Here is a 20,021-nt window from a genome sequence, read left to right as displayed (position 1 = left end):
AGTGAAATATTAAAAAAATAGTGAAACAATGGCATTCAAAATTTCTCAGAGGCCATGGTGATGTCTTCAATTTACTTGTTTTTTCTGACCAATAGTCCAAAACCAATAGATTTAAATTTAGTGTCATATATGATAAAGAAAACCAGCAAATCCCCACATTTGAAAGACTAGAATCAGAGAATTTGTGGCAGTTTTGCTAGAAAAAAGACTGAACAGATTCCTTTTCTTTTGATCTACTAATCAATTAATCGACTAATGGCTGCAGCCCTGTTCTACATGCTGTGAGGCTGGAACAGGGTTACTTATATTTGTGAGTTAAACTGCTTTAAAAGAATGGACTACAAAAGGCTTTTGTTTTTACAAATTATGATGAAGGAAACAGCAAAAACAGCAAAAAGTTTGACATTTAAAGTTTAAATTCAAACTTGTACTCAGATTTCTGATGCGCTCATACACTTTAGATGTTATGATATGTGTTTGTTTTGTACTCCTGAATAAATATATTTTACTCAGCTGTATTTTTCATGGTTAAAACACATATAACCTAAACTTGAATAAACTTGAATGTTTACTGTGTTGTACCAACATGTGGTACCTTATCTTAGCATGTTGTATACTGTCCATTTATCATTTTCAGACATAAACTTTCTAAATGACTGCAACTTTATGTCCTGTCCATATCAGCAGCTAACAGGAAATGAGCTGTGACCTGAGATGGTTTCCTAGCAACACATGTGAATGAGTGAAATGCTCTATGACTCACCTTGCTGTATATCTTTCATCTCCAGGTGGAGGCTTGATATGAGGATTCCCACAGCCTGAGAACGCTTACCCTCCAGCAGCTTAATGAGCTAACACACACATATACACGCACGCACACACACACACACATTAGAGTTACCATGACCACCTTATAACTTGAAACCATTAGTGAGTCATTAATGGACAGTCTATTGTGAAAAGATGGAGCAAAACAAACGCAGGTCACAGTCTGCTTCACCATAATGCATCAGCACTTTTGGCTTCTGTAACCAGAGTTGTCAGGAATGAAGGATTGATTTATCTGAACAGCTGCTCAGAGTTGACTCTGGTTAAATAAGTATCTGCACGCATACAAATGTGGCCTTATTCTCTATTTTATTGTATTCTATTTATTTTAAATCTTTAATCAATATTCTAAATGTTTTAATGTGATAATGTGCCTTACGAGATGTTCTTTGAACTGCATGTGTGTTTGAAAGGTGTGATACATTAAGTTTATAGCATTAGTGTCCTCTCTGAATGCAAATGCAGCAAACCAAATTTCAGCTCAGGTGAGAAATTGAAGTGTTTCAGAGTTTCAGGATTTTGGAGGAAATGAACAGAACTGTGAGGAAATGTCCTGCTAGTGTGGAGAGAGTAAATCTAGATTTATAATGCTCTTTTGACACATTCATAATGATGTTGCATCTGTAAATTCAATGACTTTAACCCCCTCTGCTGATCAAGGGACAGATTGCAATCTATTCCCTGCACTACACACTGTACTGTTGATATGTACTGTAGTTTTATTTAATAATATTCAGCTGCAGTAGCAAATATTCCCAAAAGCTGCATAGCGTCTTGCATGATATTATCAGTACTTTGCGTGTTACCTTCTTGGCTTTGGCTTTCTTCTCATACGCCTCTGACAGCGGCTTCCTCTTAGTCTTTGTGGTGGTTTTGGCGAAGAGATCCTCAAACTCAACGGCATTAATTATATGCGGTTCCTCCAGAATGTTCCACAGTGTCTTGTTACTGGGAGAGAGAGACACATAATTCTTAATTATCCTTTGATTAGTAAGTGATACTATTGCTGTGTAGCAGCTGTGCTGTATACGATTCGAAAGAATGGAAACACAAAAGATGTATTGGTTATTTTTATACTTGAAATCAGCAATGGCAATTTAACAAAACGAAAACTGGACAAATTAGAATCATTTCTATGTTTAACTCTGTATTTATTGCTGATCAACACCATCTATTGCATGGCCTCAACTAGAACTGATTGTGATGTGAAATTTTTATTGAATTATTCTCAAGTATTCAAAACTTTGTACCATATTTGGAGTTAAATAAAGATTTTTAATGTTTTAATGGTGTCACAGAGGCCTCTTTATCCTGGCTAGAATTAGATACACATAATCTGAACATTGAATACCTTTAACATATGTAATATTAGCAAAAAATACATCATACTGTTCAAAAATAGTTGTATCAACCTTTATAAACACAATTTAATCAAACCCTAAATCCATAAAGTTCATGTGGTGGGTGCAATCTGTAAATGTATAATCTATCAATGAATATTACTGTAAACTTGTTCTCCCTGAATGATTCTGAGTAATGATTAAATAATATATGTACATCACTGTCATTCAGAGATAATTATACACGAATAAAGGTGTAAACAAGCAGTTTTTCACTGTTAAAGCTTAAAAATGATGATAGGTAAACAGAATTTCTGCAGCTGTGGGAACTTCTCGGTAAAATGTGTGTGGGCCCATTTTGAGAATATCTGATAACACCAGCAGAAAACCGCTCACATCTCTGCCAACATTTATCTCTCTGTCCAAAACTGAAAGGATTAGAAACAGTCTTTTTGGATGATATTTGAAGCGGACAGAGCCACATACCAACTATCAGAGACTGTGGTTAACGTGCGTGCGTGCTTGGCTGCTACTACTGAACTGAAATGAACGTCTGAGTTTGTGTTCTGAAGGAGAGGACGGTTTTTCGGCAGGACAGCCGTGGAAGACAGCTAACAAACAAATGTCTCCTAAAGCAGTAAGTCTTTACTTGTGTTATCTCATGTATCAGTATATAAAATTATTAAAACTAATTTCAGCCAGCTCTACGCCAACTTCACCAAGACATTTATTGTTCCTGACAGTTAGCCCAGTTTCTAGTCTAAACTGTGTTGTGATTGAGTGATTGAGTTGGAGGGAGATCCACTGTAACTCCACCATCTAAAATAAATCATTGTTAATAATGAGGCTTTTACTTAAATATATAATATAATCACCACAATAAAACCTGGGTTTGATCTGTACAGAACTCCAAAATGGCCGATATTAAAGAAATAAATAAGTCATCATGAGATAAATAATGAATGAATCCACACAAACTATACCAATAAATTGTAAAATGATTTAATAAATTGTTAAAATTCCACCTATCATCAAATGTTATGTCATAACTCATATTTTAATTTTTTATCTGTCTGTCAGATTATAGTGAGATTTGTTTTGTTTTGTTTTTTTATCTAAGTTGAGTCTTAATAAACTATTCAATTATTTCACAATTTATCTGTTCATCTACGTATTTTTCTGTCTTTATTCATATGATCATTTGTGTCATTTAGTCTTATTCATATATTTATTTAATGGCCATTTGGAGATCGGACCTTTGCAAATTCTTTTGCCATTTTGGCTCTAAGTTAATCCTTCCCAGAGGCTCTTTTAATTGTCAAACACATTTTTTTATATATTAAACTTAAGAGAAAATAAGATCAAAGCATTTGATCATGGGTTCAACATATCTGGTCGTGTATGTTTTTATTTAATAAGTGATTGTTGCGGCTGTGAACGTACTTGTTGCCCTGGATCTGGATTCTGGTCCAGTATAGAGGCTTCATGGGTCGTGAAGGCTCCACTGCAGGTTTCCTGGGAGGTTTATCCATGAAGAAACCCCCAGCTAGAGGAGGAGGTGGGGGAGCTAAACCTGGCATGGATGGAGGTGGTGGTGGAGGTGGTGGTGGAGGGTTACTTGAAGGCTGCATGTGGTTCAGGGTTGATGACAAACATGGCACAGGTGGTGGAGGAGGTGGTGGTGGTGGAGGTGGTGGTGGAGGGTTATTTGATGGCTGCATGTGGTTCAAGGTTGATGATGGCAGAGGGGGTGGAGGAGGGAGCAGATTGTCTGTTTTGGTTGGTAGCGTGGTCTGAGGAGGGGCAGCTGGTGTTGGTTGTTGTTCCGACAGAGGTAGCGGCAGTCCAGGAGGAGCAGGAGTTTGGGAAGGAGGGTGTGATGATGAAAAGGAGGACACTGTGTCCTCGCGCTGGCCGGCCAGACTCAAGCTGATGGAAGCCAGGTCTAGCTTTTTGGGGGTCACCTTCTGCTGCTGAGGGCTCATGCATGCTCTCCCCGTCCCCTCTCCATCCTCAGGAGTCTTGACAAAGGTCTCTCTGTCCGTCTGGATGCAGACAGTGCGGAATGATTTGTGTAAAAAGTCGTCTCCTGTGGATACAGCAACGTCTTTAGGTTCTCCACGATGAAGGCTCCCAACCAGGGAGAGCTTGGCCTGCAGCTCTGTCAGGGTGAAGTTCAGGCGGGCGACATTGTCCTCGTTTTCCACTCTTAGTCTGGAGAGTTCCTGGCCATAATCCTCCTGAAATAATGTTCATCAGACTTCAGCCACACTTTGTGCTGTGTGTGTATTATCATGACATTCAAAGACACAGAACCACGCATCAGTTTATCTGGAATATAATGTTGATCCCTGGCAATCATAATTCATTTTAAAGATATTTCCAGAATTAGGATAAAAAAAACAATTCTGTCTGCTGAAGATTATTTTGGATGTATTATTTGAAAGTGTGCAAGTTGAACACGGTCTGTATTTTTCCTAAATAGTACAAAATTACACAGACAACATGTCATGTGTAATGTAACATCATACCACAGTTGAACACATCCTTCACACTAACCTGTAACTTCTCCAGCTCCTCTTTGCATTCTCTCTTCAGCTGCAGCAGAGCAGCCTGGTGCTCTGAAAGGAAACAGAGGAGAAGAGCATCACAATAGCTTTGTGTTCTTTCTTGAACCACAACAGATGTCTATTATTACAGCAGAGGTGCCCGAGGGCGTTTTCTTTACCATGATGGATACTTTATTAGTATGGCTGGTTAACAAACCCCAGACAAACAAATTACAACAACTGCGAGACACGAGAGAACTGTGGCTAATTTTGCACAACAAATCAAATTCATGTTTTAACCACTGCAAGAGGTTGAGGGGTGTTTGAGGATATACTGAGGACAAACTTGCTCAAAAACAATACCAAAGTGTACCAGATGATGACAGCAGAGCCTAAAAGGTCACAAAAACACACAGCTGACTGGCATCTTGAGCAAACTATTTAATCAAACACTTATCTGCTAATGGATGACTACACCTGTTGAATGGTTGGTTATAAAGTATATTTACTGTCACCTGCCTGACAGTATTTACAGTAAGAATATTTTTAGGAAAGTGGGTGTGTACACATAGAGCACATGGTTTTTCTTGCTGCCCAAACATTTGATAATCCTACAGATGACTACAGATTACTCATGTCTTGAAACGCCTTAGGAATCATGACCGCCCCAATGCTTTTAAAAAGTTGTGAGCAAAGTGTGATGTCAAATAGTGTTTGACCTAATTTTTCTTTTAAAAATGGCCATTTAAAATGTTTTAAACTTTTAAACTTGCCGCGTAGTCTTCATGGAAGTTAAAACAAACTGTTTAGAGATATCTAGTACTTATTACAGATATTCAAAATGTGAATCTTCTCTCTCTGAGCTGAAAGCTTTTTGCCTACTCCCAGATGCACCTAGTTCAAGATAAAAAGCATAAGTGGTGATAATACAGGATATGAGTGTTTTTATTTAGACCTGCAACTTTTCCAGCCACTTGGGGGCAGCAGAATCAAGCTACAAACATAATACTGACAGATACAGAGCAACATACTGTACATATGGATTCAGAGGCCACCTGATAGATGTAGAATGTTCACTCTCTCCTTTTACCTCTGGTTTGCTCTTCAACACCTCCAGAGGGAAATATCTGTCTCTTTAGCAGCTAAATGCTCCACTATGGTCATCACCTAGTCACTAAGTTTGTCTGTTTGGTGCTGAGCAGGTAGTGAACACTGTGTTCATCAGAACAATTATGTGAATGGTGAGAATGAATCAAAACAACAAGTTGTAGGCTGTAAAAACCAAAATAATGCTCTGTAGAGCTGAACTGCGGAGTTGGGTCATAATAATATCAAATATATTGATAATAGCTTATTCAGTTTTTGTTTTTGTAGCAGCAAGCATTGCTGTCTGCCACAATACTACCATTGGGGAGCACCAGTGTTGAAAAATTGAAAATTATACACCAAAACAAGATAAAATGATTTGTTAAAAAGCACAATTGTCAGTGTTTTATGTAACTTCAGTCTGCAATCTAAATCCCTCCACATATGGCAGGTGGAGTCTTACAGACTGGTTTGCTGTCCTCAGAGGGTGGAGTTGTGTTTACTTTAGCAGTAGAGTTTAATATTATATCTGTCACATGATATCACAGAGCAAACACTACTATTCTTTCTACTGCTTTGTCTAAAATTAACATTTGTCATGAACAATCAGGACATTGACAGGACAGTGTTAAATATAACAATAGTATTTCTGTGTCTGTCTTTTAATTCATTTAGTGCATTAATTTTAGCACAATTTCCACTTATTTCCTCCAGTTTATATGTCATGACTTTTCTTAATTTTTGAGATTGTGAACTCATAATAGGTTTCAGAAATCTGCTATAGAAAATGATATATTACTTTTGTTTGGGGTCTCACAGACTCCAGCTGTTGACATGGTCAAAATACAGTGGACTGTCAGAAGCTCTATATCTATGATTGGTTTTAACTATGCTTTTTTACACAGCACTACCAAACAGCTCTCCAAAACCCCAAATAATGTGAGTAGTTAAGTTATATATCTGTTCTTGGAGTTTTGTAACAGTTTTCAGAAGAGGTTTAACAGAGAGTTAGACCTCTCTGGGGTCTAATTGACTGAAAACATGTCCCTATCTAGGATGACATACTGCACATTTCTTTATCTATGAATGATTTTTGCAAACAAAAGTACTACTATATATATTGGTTCATGAAGAACCCATAGAATATATTAAACATTAAATAATTCCTTCCTATTTGGTGTAACAACAGTGCTTTATGCTCATTTCTGTATTTTGTCACCTCCATTACAGGGTTACCATTTCAATACTTTGTACTTTCAATACAATGTTGGATTTTAATTGGGTCAAAAGAGAGAGAAACCATATTTGAGAGATAGAAAAATGTTGATTAATAAATTATTGTTATTATTTTTTCACACAAAGCAGTGGGGTCAATTTTGGTGAGAATATTTTTATGATAACATATTAATCTTTATTAATTTGTCATTACCTGCTTCTGTATACTTCAGCCCAACTTTTTCCTCCTTGAGCGGTGGCCAGACGGCTTGCAGACGACCAGGAGTTCGTTCTTCTCCCTCTCCTGGGGTGGACGCTTCTGACTGGGGGGAAAACAGATTCATAACGGACATTTTTAACTCCAAAAATAGTGCTTGTACATACCTTGATACCTGCAGTATTCCAATAATGACTCTTCTATAGTGGCTTGACAAATGACAATAAGCAGTAAAACAGCAGAAGTCTGTTTTCCACAAGGCCAATAAAAATAACTAATGACTGAAATATTTCAGTTAATCACACAGGAAATATATGTTTATGCTCTCTTTTGATAACATGATTCATACTTTGCCATCAGATGGATCTTTCTTCACTGGCGTCTTATTGGACGTTCTCTCAAAAAGAGCTTTCAGCACATCTTTATCACCCCTTATCTTCTTCCTCATTGCGTCCAGGTCCACCTTCTCTGCTGGGTCCTTCTTCAAAGGTTTTGGGGTGAAGAAGGCCTTAAAGGCATCAAAGGCCGCCTCCGCACTGGACACGGGAGGTTTTATAGATTCAAATGACTCTGTTTCAATGTCTTCCTCTTCCTTCTCCTGCTCTTGACTTTCCTCATTCTCATTCTCTCTGGTGTCATCCTGGTCTTCCTCAGCCTCCCCGCTGACTCCCTCTAAGCTCTCATCCAGCTTCTCCTCTTTCTCTTCCCCTCTCTTGTCGCGGTTCAGGAACTGGGAGATTTGGTCCAGGAATCCTCCCTGAACCTTTGTATCCCCCTGTTTCTCTGGGAAAATGGCCCTCCTTGCTCCCTGAGATGAAGGTTTGATCTGGGACACGGTGTCATGCTCAGGCCCGGTCACGCCCTTCCTCAGGACCCTCAGGCCGCTGAAGAGGGCGGGGAGCTGGATCTGCTTGTCCGTGGGGGAGCCTGGGGAGAAGGTGGCTCTGGTGTAGGTGGATCCAGGTGGAGGGTCATTGGCAAAATTTGGTGAACTGTCTTGTGGGTTTAGAGGATGGTGGGGCTGGGTGGAGGAGTCTGGAAATACATCTGTTTTCTCTTCTTCTTTGCTGTCACCCTCTGCACCTGTCTGCTCCTCTTCATCCTCCTTTTTTAAGCAGGATGGCTCATCTGTTTGCTCCACATCTTGCTCCGATGTTGATTCAACCTCTTCTTCAACAGCAGGTCTTGTCCGAGTCACAGTTATTGCTGCACGTTCGGTTTCAGTTGCAGATTCCTCAGCGTCGAAATCCACACCATCAAAATTTGCAGTACTTCTGATTAAATCTGCAGTTTGAACATTTTCATAATCTTTTGTCACCTCCTGGTTGGGTCCTTCAGTGTCACTCTGCTTGTGGTCGATTTGTGCAACACAATCACAATCTGTATTTGTGCACTCAGTTGAAATGTGTTGACAATTTGGTTGCAGAGATTCATTCAAGACACATTCATCCGGTGACATCTCTGCCATGTTGCAACCTCCATGTGAGTCTTTGGTGAAACTGTGAACATTGTTACCATGTTCACTGTGCTGATTCAGTACAAAAGTCTGTTTTCCAACATTGTGTTTTTCTGAGGAGCCGTTTTCAGTGTTTACAGCCTTGCCTTGCCCAGTATTTATTCTATCACTACCTTGCTCTGTTAGGTTAAAATGATTCCTCTCCTCCTCTGTTGTGTCTGAGTCATTTTCTTTTTCCGTCATAACTATATGTCCCTCTTGGTTAGAGGTTGTCTTCTTTCCTTTAACAGGCAATATAACATACGATAAGGAGTCTCTTTTCTGTTCCAGAGTATCCTCAAAAGTCATATCCCTGTTTTTCTTTTGATTGAAACTCAGCTCAGCATCTTCCAGTATTATGTCCACATTTTGTTCCTCTGGTAAGCTCCTGAAAAATGTTAGGACAGCTGTTTGTGGCTCCATTTTCCGGGACTCAGAGTTACTCATAAAGAAAGCAGTGAAGTTATCCAAAGTGGAGTGAGCAGGAAGTTCTTGAAAACCTTTTCCCACAATGTCAACGTTGTGGTTACCATAAAACTGCTCATATCTGAGACGTCAAGCTTGAACGCAACATTGTGTTATCTTACATCAGAAAAAATGCAGTCTAATATGGTGTAACTAGAGCTTAGGCGTCTGTATGGCATGCACTAATATGTCTAACTGGTTCCAGGATCATGCAACTTTCCTTTTACTATCAGTCAATGAATGCAAGAAAAGGTTTACTCATTAAAGTCATATCATCACTTCTGAAAACCCAACCTTTTTTCGCTCCAGTTTGTTGAAAAGAAACAGATTTATCCTTTCTCTGTTACACCAGTTCCGTCATGTCTTACCAGAGAGCTGATTTTCCAAACCTAAAAGTGGAAGCAGCATTTAGTCTCTCAGAGTAACCAATGGCAGGAGAGAAATTCACAGAGTAATGGAAAAGTGGAGGTTTCTGAGTGCGGCTCCATGGCCTTGTTAGCTGAAGTGACTCAGCATGAGCTCAACCACAGATACAGTCAGATCCAAGTCCCAGCTTTAGCTTCCAAGTTCTGTCTCACATTCCCTCTAGTTTCCTCTATACCTGCTGTACCGACAGCTTCCAGCAGCTTTTTGGACGTCATCCTACAGGTTGTCACAATATAATTGGAAGCAGATGGTGTCTTGAGCCATTTCTCCAGTGGCTGCCACTGTTTCTGACAACACCCTGACAGATCCGTGAGCTGTAAGGAGAAGGAAGCCACCCAGAACAGATGGAGGGACACCACACCCAGAGCTGAAGGAGGGTAAATAGGCCTGCAAGGGATCACTTGCTAAACATTTGGCCTGTAAATCCATCGTGACAGGGAGGTCTCTCAGCTCCGCTGCAGGTTCTGAGCAACACGTGGCTAATCTGGGCGTCTTAGTGGTCTAACCCCACCTACACTGTGCTGTTAATCTGCTCACATTACATCTAACATACACTCCTGACAGAGAGAAAAGTTTTGTCAACACAAATTTGTAACTATGTTGTGCTGTCATGAGCCTTTGGATTTGCGCATGGATGCATGAATAAATATATAAGTAAATAAATGAAATAAAGAGACAAATTGTTTCCCAACTAAAAGTAAGATAATGTCACAAATCAAAACAAATAAATTAGGTACTGAAAAGTGATTTAAACCACAAGAGATTGATCAATAAATAAATAAATAGGTTCTCAAAACAAACAGAGAAATAATGTCCCAATCAAGAGTTATCAAGTGACACAGATCAATACACAACAAATGAAAACTAACTGATAAAATGACACAAAAATGTATAAATATCTAAATAAAAATATTTAAATAAAAAAAACAAAGGTACAAACTGTTTATCAGTAAACATAAGATGGTGCCACAGATCAATACAAAACCAGAAAAATATAAAAATAGTAAATTTTCAAAACAGCCAACAATCAAGAGCAAGCTGGTGATACAGAACAATGAAAAAGGAACAATTTATAAGAAATTATATATAATACTATATTTATTAATTATACAAATAATTCTGTCCCCCCTCCCCCTTTCCCTCTCTCTTTCTCTCTCTCAACCCAACCGGTCAAAGCAGATGGCCGCCCACCAAGAGCCGGGGTCTGCTTGAGGTTTCTACCCGTTAAAGGGGAGTTTTTCCTTACCGCTGTCGCCAAGTGCTTGCTCATGGGGGAACTGTTGGGTCTCTGTAAATTAAAGAGTATGGTCTGACCTGCTCTATGTGAAAAGTGCCTTGAGATGACTTCTGTTGTGATATGGCGCTATATAAATAAAGATTGATTGATTGATTGAATAAAACAAATCTCAAAAGTAAAAAACAAAGTCAGGTGTAAACAAATACAGAAGATGGTAAAGTTAGGTAAAGGGGAGAAAAATATAAATTAATATATAAAAAATTGTTGTGGAAAAAATTCAAAAACATACACTGAATATAATTTTTAAAAACAAACGTGAGATTAAAAATGTAGCTTGTGAGAACACACAGCCGGTCACGTCGGTGGGACTTAACCGGATACATTTGTTCAGACTCTAAACCAACAACTTCACCGGTTCATGTTTGGGTTATTCTCACTCAGTTCCACCCTTGTTTGCTAATTATCACAGCCAGCAGGTGAGAGACGGATCACATTACTGATAACATTTTTACCTCCTGTCATTACACTGTGTAACTTTCTCTGGGAGAGTGATAGTACGCTCCGTGTCTGGAGATATTGGCTGTACCCTGTGGCTACACTTAATCTTATGAATACTAATAAAGTGCTTTTGCATTCCGCAGGTGGGACACTGTGGCCTTTATGCAAGCTGTGTTTATGTAATGGGAATGAATCCAGATAATCCTATGAAATAGCATTAGCATCAGAACACACACAGCACTGCTGAACAAACAGGCTGGACTGTATCAAGCATTAAACTACACCATGCCATGACTGACTCCATCAGTCATAGAATCATACAATAACTAATCCACCGAACACACTGCCATCCCTCTGATTTTCTAAAAAATTAGTTCCACATTAAAGAACATTCAACTCTGTCTCCTAAACCAGACATGGTAAATGTCTACAGCTACGTAAGAAATTAACTGTGTAGGATGGAAATATTTTCCAGTTTTGGAACTGATTCTCAATTCTTTTAAGCTGAATAGTAAGTTACTACTGTTGGTTTACGAAGCACTGAATGGTTTAGGGCCATTGTGGTTTGTGAATTGTCCAGACCTCTCATCTGCCAGTCAAAACTAAACATAGAGAAGCAGCATTCAGCTTTTATGCACCAAAGATCTGGAACAAACTCCCAGAAAACTTGAGGTCTGCTCCTACTCTCAGCTCTTTTAAATCAATATTTAAAAGACAGGTTCACAGTTTTTCAAGTTTGTCCTAAAACAACAAGCAGGTGCCCAATTGAACACTGACAAATGTTTTTTTTTTTTTTTTGCTGTAATCATTCCTCCTGCCAAAATCCACAAAATCCTCCCTCTGTGCAAGAATATATTTAAAAGTTTATCTGATAGATAATATGAAGCTTCAGTCATCCAGATTAATTGAATCAAGTCAACATCCTTCAAAGTTACAGTCTTTTTAGTGCCAAAGTCGATCTTTTTGTTACGAAGCTTCATATTATTTTCAGATAAACTTTTAAATACATTTTTGCTCAAAACAACGACTGTGGATTTTGTCTCCCATCATTTACATTGTAAGAGTATTTGAAGAAGATCTTCTAATGGCCAGTATGAGCAGGAGGACTGATTATAGAGAGAGAAACCTGTGTAAATTCTCCTGTTTTATCTGTCTTATTCTATTTTATCTTATTTTTAGTTTATATTTAACTCTATTTAAATTTGTCTTTTTATAATATCTTGTGTTTCTTTTACATTTCGTCTTAACGCCTTTTATGTTTTTTGCAAAGCGCTTTGAATTGTCCTGTTGTTGAGAGGTATTTCGTTAATCTTTAGAAATATTTTACCCTCTAAAGTTATTTTAAACTCTTCTCAAACATTTTATTTGTTATTCTTGATCATTGTTTCTGCTTAATTTAGTTTCCCCTTTTTAGTCCTGTCTTATGAAGCACTTTGGGCTGCATGAAAGGTGATATACAAATCATATTATTATAATAATTACATTAATACTCTCAAGATATTTTGCTCATATAATGTGTCTCCTTGTCATTTGTCTCAAGTTTTAGCGCAGGACAACAGTTCCACACATGCGTGCATACAGAGGGAAAGCATTTCATACTAATACAGATACATTATACAATGCATCTACAAAGCTGCATTAAATCCCTTCTGTTATGTAAGAACAATGAACACGGCACTCTTTGTCGTACAGTATCAGTGCATGAGGTCATTTCTTGAACCTTGACCTACAGCACAGAGCTCAGAAGTCATGAAGTAAGAGAGCGGTCTTGACTGTAGTGTGAAAATGTAGGTTAGTGTCATGATGCTGCAGTATCATTCAGATTAGGACTAAGTTCAAATATTGACTGCAGACACAGAGATATTATGAGGATATCTTTGTTAAATAATATATAGAAAGCAGCTTCTCTTCTGACAAAAGTGCATCTGAATCAAGTTCAAACTCTCAACTGTAAACTGCAAAACACTGGAACAGGACTTTCTAGTTCTCTTGTGATTGTATGAATCTTGTCTTTTAACTTGTTATAGTTTTTATTTGACATTTTATATTTTATATGTATGTTCCCACTTTCTAATTTTTCGATAAAAGCACATGCAGAATGTATAGGAAGTGCAGCTGAGCTCAGAAAATTAATGGAAGATGAATAGAAAAATGTGCAGGAAATTCAAATTCGTTGCTGATCATAGCAAAGTAATTTTTAGAAATCCTTAAATCTTTAAACTACAAAGATTTTTGTGCTACTTATTTCTATAATCTGCTATTTAACTATTTTATATGAATCAAAACTCTGCACTCAAATTTACACTTAAAGTCATGTGACTTCAGGTTTTTGGACTCATTCCAAAATAAAAACCAAACAGTGATTATTGAACTCAGGAACTTATTGTTGTGAGTTGACATTGCTAACCATCATGCCACTTTGGGGAAAAAGTGCTTGTGTATGTCATTCCAGCAGGTAAAGATAAGCTATTGTCATTTTAGTCAAACACTACAGCAGCTCATTTAGCTCATAGTAAATATCTTTTTAAAACCAGTTATCTAAACTTTTTATGCTACTCACCCTAAACTCTGGGGGGACAGGCGTGGTTGTGGGTGTGTCGGTGATGTCATCCTCGGCGGCAGTGATGCGCAAGAAGTCAACGTGTTTCGGTCTGGATGGATGAGAAAGTGACCTGCAGAAGGAGAGAGACTCCTCCACTTCCTGCTGCCAGATCTCCTCCTGTCTCTGCAGAGCCTCATCTGGAGAGACAAATAACAATTAGAGCAGAATTAATATCACTGGGACATCTCAGCAAGCACATGAAAGTGACCCAATTGTGCCACAGTGTTTTAATGACAGCATGAACATGACATTTTTAGTTCTGATTTGGGCAACTTTTAAATCATACATCTGCTACATATAGTATCATTGTTCACAGTTAAGACTGGAAACCTACCTTTAAATAAAAGTGAATACTAAAGAAAACAACACAGAGATCCTTTAAAAGACAAACTGATCCCTAATCATGTAGTGTAAATTTTGCGTGTTAAACTATAGTGTCACCATGAGGCTATAAGAAGGAACTTCAGCTAAGAATAGAAAATAGAAAAACGTGCCACTTCAAGACACAACAAGACAAAGCAACTTTAGCATCCTGGTTGTCAAAGTTTAGTTTAAACCTGACATACAGTGATACTGAGGATTCATTCCTTTAAAAAAAATATTTCTGCCTGCATTTGACAGCTGATAGACAGGAAACAGGGGTAGAGAGAGGGGTATGACATGCAACAAAGGTCTGCAGCCAGAAGTGAAGCACAGACGTTGTGGTTACATGTATGTGGTATGCACACCAAAATTCTCATTAATTTCTAACTGATTCTGATTTATGAAACCATTATGTTGAAGAAAATACACCAGATTAAGATGTAGCCTTTGCTGCTGCAGTAATCTGATTATATTTTTAATATATATGCCTCCATTTTTTTTGAGTGAAAACGCACAAATCCAAACCCTGTAAAGTGCAGAATAAAAAACAGGCACAAAAGCAGAATCTGAATACTAAAAGCTAAGACACTGATTATCCGTTGATAAATATATACACCATGCACATACAGCAACATACACATGCATGGGAGCAGATGTCAGGGTGCAGATTTAACTTTCTATAGATTTTTTTTCATGAATAATAAGCAAAACAATGCCTATCAATCACATATGTGGTTATACAGTATGACAGATGATGTGTTGTGTGGTAAGTTGAGGGTTCATTAATGTCAATAATCACTACAATTATCACACAAAACATGTTTTAAATTTCATTTGGAATTCATTATTTAAGCAAGTAAACTATTCATTTGTTCATTTTTATCAAGCAATGGCCTGAGTTGCCACAGTGGGAGGAGACATTTAAGAGTAGCTCTAACACTACTGGAGCTCAATTCTCACAGTGGTCAAGCTAAAAATGCACTGTATGCACAAATGCTCCTGTAGAGCACTTTAGATTAAAAAAAAAAAGAGCTACTACCAGATGTAGTCAAAGGCAGCCCAACCTTGAGGAGAGAAGTGTGTCTCCTTTCACCTCCAGGATACAGAGTGTATGCTATTCTACAGTAAATACTGTATGTCAGTATCATTTCAGATAAGAGCGCCAACAGAGATTTCAGTTGTGTAACTTCCAGTGGACACGTAACCATTCTCAAAGCCAGATTAAACAGTTCATGGAAATGTGCTATCTGTCCTCAATTTGACCAAACTGAACAGAACACTGTAGTTTGAAAGCAGCCCTCAGAGGACGCTGCATGTCTTTCTTCTTCTCACCCTAATCACCATCCTCTAAAGATTTCTCAAGGCTCAGAGCATTAATCCTATTTGGACAGACCGGCGTCCCGCTGCCCAGGCTGGGGCGGCTTTAATTTCTTGAAAGTGAGGAAGGGCCATCAGACTTTCCTGATCTCACTGAATGCCAGATTCTGCTTACTGCAAGTGCATTCATTTGCAAATATTTCTATATCATAATGCTCCGCAATTTGTACAATATCATCCACTTTGTGACGGAAACCTGCAGTGTGAGTATGTTAACTTTCACTGGATTCGTATTGTGATAAAATGACTAAATTGCGCCATCATTTCACAAAATTCTGTTGTCTAAAATGATTCTGAGCAAATTGTTCTGAGTTGTTTAAGTTTTACACATGTAAAGACTTGATTATTTTAGATGTAATCTTTACCATATTTTAATATATATATATTGTCAAAGGATAAGGATAAGGGTGGCAATATTCTATATTATTCTCACATACACCATCCTGCTGCCATAAATACTCAACAGAGCACTAAATATGTATTGATCTGTGGGATACTGCCCAGCCCTACAGTGTGTGTTATTAATTCAGTTTCTCTTCTGTGTTGCTCTTCAGTTATTGCGTTTTTATAATGTTTCAACACACAAATAGAGACACAGATGCCAGCATGAAAACACAATTGCTGCATCATGTATGTTGTGCCGCCATATGTACCATAGTGGAACAACATACACCAACATGCAAGAGGTGAGAGCTGCCTGCAACACTGCATTTTCATTTTAAACACAGCTGAATGTATTGTCCCAGTAAAGGCTGCATCTATATACAAAGGAATCCAACATGCTTAATTCTCATCAGGCACGTGTCCCATAGTCTCCTCTGAGTCATGTGAGCACACACACACACACACACACACACACACACACACATATACAGATACACTTTTTTGTTCTTTAAAATGAAACTGTCTCGGATCAGTGCCAAACCAGTGCAACCGGGACTATCCACGTCAGGTGCTCACCTAGTTCTTCATGCCTGAGTGAATACACACACATAAACGCATCCCACATACACACACACACACACACACACACACACACACACACACAGATGTAGTGGTATGTCAAACCAGCGAGGGGTCATTATTTACAGACTACCACACATCCTTCAGGCCTGCTTCACCAGCTGTGATGAGAGACAGGAAGCAAAAGAAAAAGTGTGTGTGTGTGTGTTCATCGACCCCAGAGGAGACTACAGGAGCGGACGAGACCAGACACCACCAGGCTGAAGTCAAGGTACTAAAATCAGAGCAGCTAAAATCAATGTGTAAATCTGACAGTCAGGAGTCAGCATGCACCACCTTTAAAGTCATCCGTTCTTCGTCCTGTTCACTTCACTAACCAACCAGTGAAAGTCGATGTTCCGCTGTTATGCAAACAGACATCCTTTTTCACCCTGTAATACTGCTGAAAACATATTTTGTCCTCCTTAATCCACCATACCCTGAACGACCATGGAGCACTTAATGAAACACGTATGGTGGAGGCTGAACCCAGTGTGACAGCTATGCTATGAAATCCTTTAAAATACTTCATAAAATCTTTCATAATAGTGAACTGAATTTGAAATTAACCAATACAGTGACTTCTGGAGAAAACTGGCTGCTGTTAAACAACCTGTTGGCTGTAATTTTCTTGATCAATTACAGGGAAAAGTGTAACAGTAAAAATGGACTATATACTTATAGACTACACCGTGTGTTAGAAAACACCTGGTTTCAAGTGACTGGGGTATATGGTTGAAGGTAATATCACAATATTAATGTGTCATGGAATATTTCCCTATAATTAGCACCAACCTAGGAGATTATGTCGCATTCACACTATGTTGGATGGAAGGGAAGATTCAGAAAGTTTCCCATGTTAAGGACTTGCAAGTGTTCACGTGATCTGACAACTCAGGAAGGCTGTAAGATAGCTGAGTTGGTCATATGAGGGTTTAAAATATTGTGCATTGGCCAAATTACATTATATCCATTAAATCTGCATTTAATTACATTGAGCAATGGATTTTGGCTGATGTGAGGCATCCATGTTTCCCAGTTTCCCAGTCAAAAGTACAAGTTGGAGGATGACGTGAATGCTATTTACAAGTCAGAAACAATTATGGTAACTCCGGTATGACATGAACGCAGCATTATAGGACACTGTAAAAATGAAATGTTACCAACTCTTCAACTGTGTGAAACAAAACCTTCAATAACTCATTGTGTTTTAGCTTGGACTCATTTCATTTGCAGGGTTTTGTAAAACAACAACACATAGAAGTGAAAGTTGTTGTCTGTTGTTGTCAAATTAGCATTGTTAGCATTTTTACCTGAAGAAAGCAGATAATCTTCACTGGCCTCTGTCTCACGGATGCATCTGTCTGTCTGCGTCTGATTCAGGTTTGCCTGAGCCAAGTTTTCCCTCCTCTTACTCTGATCATTTTCTGTCCCACCCATGAATGTGGTGGCACTTCCAGACCCCCAAGGGAACAAACTGTCTCCTACTGATCTTGTCCACTCTATATGATGATCAGAGATTTCTTCTTCTTGCTGATCAGTCAGGCTCAGACTGGACGTAAACAGAGGTGAATGGTTTGGGGACATGCCTTCAAAGCTGTAAGATTTTTTCGAGGAAACATCCAGGATTGCGGACAGAGATGGCGATGGCATAGGGGTGATTGCAGCACTAGTTGACAGAGAGGTTGATGAGGAATTGTTTGGCACTGTTGAACAGCGGTGAGGGTATGATGATAGATTCAGAGGCCTTCCTGATGATCCCAAGAGGCTCTTCTTGGCCTCTGTGAAGAGTTCACTCTGTGCTTTTGCCGGCCTCCAGTCTTTTCTCTCTCGCTCCATCTTCAGGGCCTGGTGTAGACTCTGGCTCAGGGCTTCACCCAGGGCACGAAGCTCCTCGACCAGCGGAGGCTTGTCTTCATTGCACCCCTTGTCCTGGGTCTCCAACTGGGGATCAGCACTGAATTCAGCCTTGCATCTCTGCTGCAGGATTTGGAGCTGCTGCAAACCTTCTAATGTGACCCCGTCACCCAGACATCCATCTGAGATGGACTGAGTTTCATCTCCCCCTTTGCTGCCTCCTTTGATCCAGTCCGAACTGGAGAGACTCACCCGTTGTATGATCCCTTCCACCTCCTCAATCTTGCCCATGACTCGTCGTTCTGCAGCCCTCTTCCCCATCTCATCGAAACTCTGCTGAGAGGCTGTTTCTGCTATACCTTCTGCTTTTTCTTCCTCATGTTTTTCTCTTGCTGCCTGGGTGATCTGGGCTTTTGGAGTTTTCACATCACTGTCCTCTGTCCTCCTTTGTGGCTCAAAACTAGTGGGGGACATATACATTGAGTACACGTCGTTGTCATATTCAGAAAGGTCAGTATCTGAGTCAGCAGGAACACATTCTCCCTTTACAGATAAATCCTCTCTGTGACAGAAAGGGCCTTTTTTGCTGAAACATTTGGGAAAATCTGCAGAACAGGGCACAGACAGCTTCCCTCTCCATGAGCCCTGTGGACTCCTCTTCCTCTCTTCAAACTTTGAAGCACTTCTCTCTTCTCTTTCTTTCCCCAAAACTCTCTTTCTCCTTGCAGCAGGAGTACAAATGAAGGCCCTCTCTTCCTCTGAGTCCCCAAACATAGGAGAGCTCGTTATCCGGAGCTTTGTTAGCCTTCTAGCTTTTGTAGGCACCCGTGGAGTCCCGGGTGTCATCTTGAGGTTATGCTGGAGGGTTCCAGCATAAACTAGCCCCTCCGTTCTTCTCCTTCTCTTCCGAGGGATCTGGAATCTGGGAGATTTTGGTAATGTGTTCCAGCTCTCTGCATGTCTATGAAAGTTCGGTTTAATCCTCATTCCCTGTTGGTTGCCCATGTTCATGAAAGCCTGGCACTCTGAATACAGCAGTAACAACTCTGTCAGCCAGTGGATCTTAGAGGAGTCATCCAATGCTTTAAGGGTTTCTTTAAAGTCTGTAAGGCCGTATTTGTCTGCTTGACCCAGCTTTACTGTCTCAGCTGGACCCTCCTCCTTGCATTTTGCACTTAGTCCTGGGTGGTAGCTGAGAGGGGCATTAGAGGGGGAAGCTGGGCCCCTGCAGAGGGAGAGGGATGGACTCACACAGGTCCTCTCGCTGATGGGGATGTAGAGGGGCAAGGTGGTGTGAGTGCCCTTCATGATGTTATGTGATTATAACGGATAAAGCAGGTGATGGTTCCTTTACTGCACAACACCAGCTGCTTCTTTGAGTTTAGACCACTGACATCTCAGTCATCACTGTACAGCTTGTGAATCCTGACACAAAAAGAGAGGGAAAAAATTCAGACTTGTTTT

At 39.4% G+C, this 20,021-nt stretch overlaps 2 protein-coding genes across 2 annotated transcripts in view; both read right to left on the bottom strand.

The window, feature by feature from the left end:
• LOC137169306 (formin-like) overlaps positions 1-20,021 on the bottom strand; it is a 33,746-nt gene that overhangs the window by 12,883 nt on the left and 842 nt on the right. The window contains exons 2-8 of the mRNA XM_067572388.1: positions 18,014-19,982; positions 13,917-14,095; positions 7,233-7,341; positions 4,728-4,789; positions 3,612-4,408; positions 1,635-1,776; positions 764-851 (exon numbers count right to left, since the gene is read on the bottom strand). Of these exons, the coding sequence (XP_067428489.1) occupies positions 764-851; positions 1,635-1,776; positions 3,612-4,408; positions 4,728-4,789; positions 7,233-7,341; positions 13,917-14,095; positions 18,014-19,865 (3,229 nt within the window). The 5' untranslated portion in view covers positions 19,866-19,982. The remainder of the gene's footprint in view (positions 1-763; positions 852-1,634; positions 1,777-3,611; positions 4,409-4,727; positions 4,790-7,232; positions 7,342-13,916; positions 14,096-18,013; positions 19,983-20,021) is intronic.
• LOC137169857 (formin-like) lies at positions 7,579-10,236 on the bottom strand. The gene has a single exon (XM_067573260.1). It carries the CDS (start codon positions 9,175-9,177, stop codon positions 7,579-7,581), a length of 1,599 nt encoding a protein of 532 aa, XP_067429361.1. The 5' UTR covers positions 9,178-10,236.

This window comes from Thunnus thynnus, chromosome 18 (assembly GCF_963924715.1).
Source record: "Thunnus thynnus chromosome 18, fThuThy2.1, whole genome shotgun sequence".
Classification (NCBI taxonomy): domain Eukaryota; kingdom Metazoa; phylum Chordata; class Actinopteri; order Scombriformes; family Scombridae; genus Thunnus; species Thunnus thynnus.
The sequence above is the reverse complement of the archived record's forward strand: the minus strand, read 5'-3'. Positions and strand labels throughout refer to the sequence as shown.

Excerpts from the sequence above, each read along its gene's own strand:
- LOC137169857 (XM_067573260.1), bottom strand. The coding sequence starts at position 9,177 with ATGAGTAACTCTGAGTCCCGGAAAATGGAGCCACAAACAGCTGTCCTA.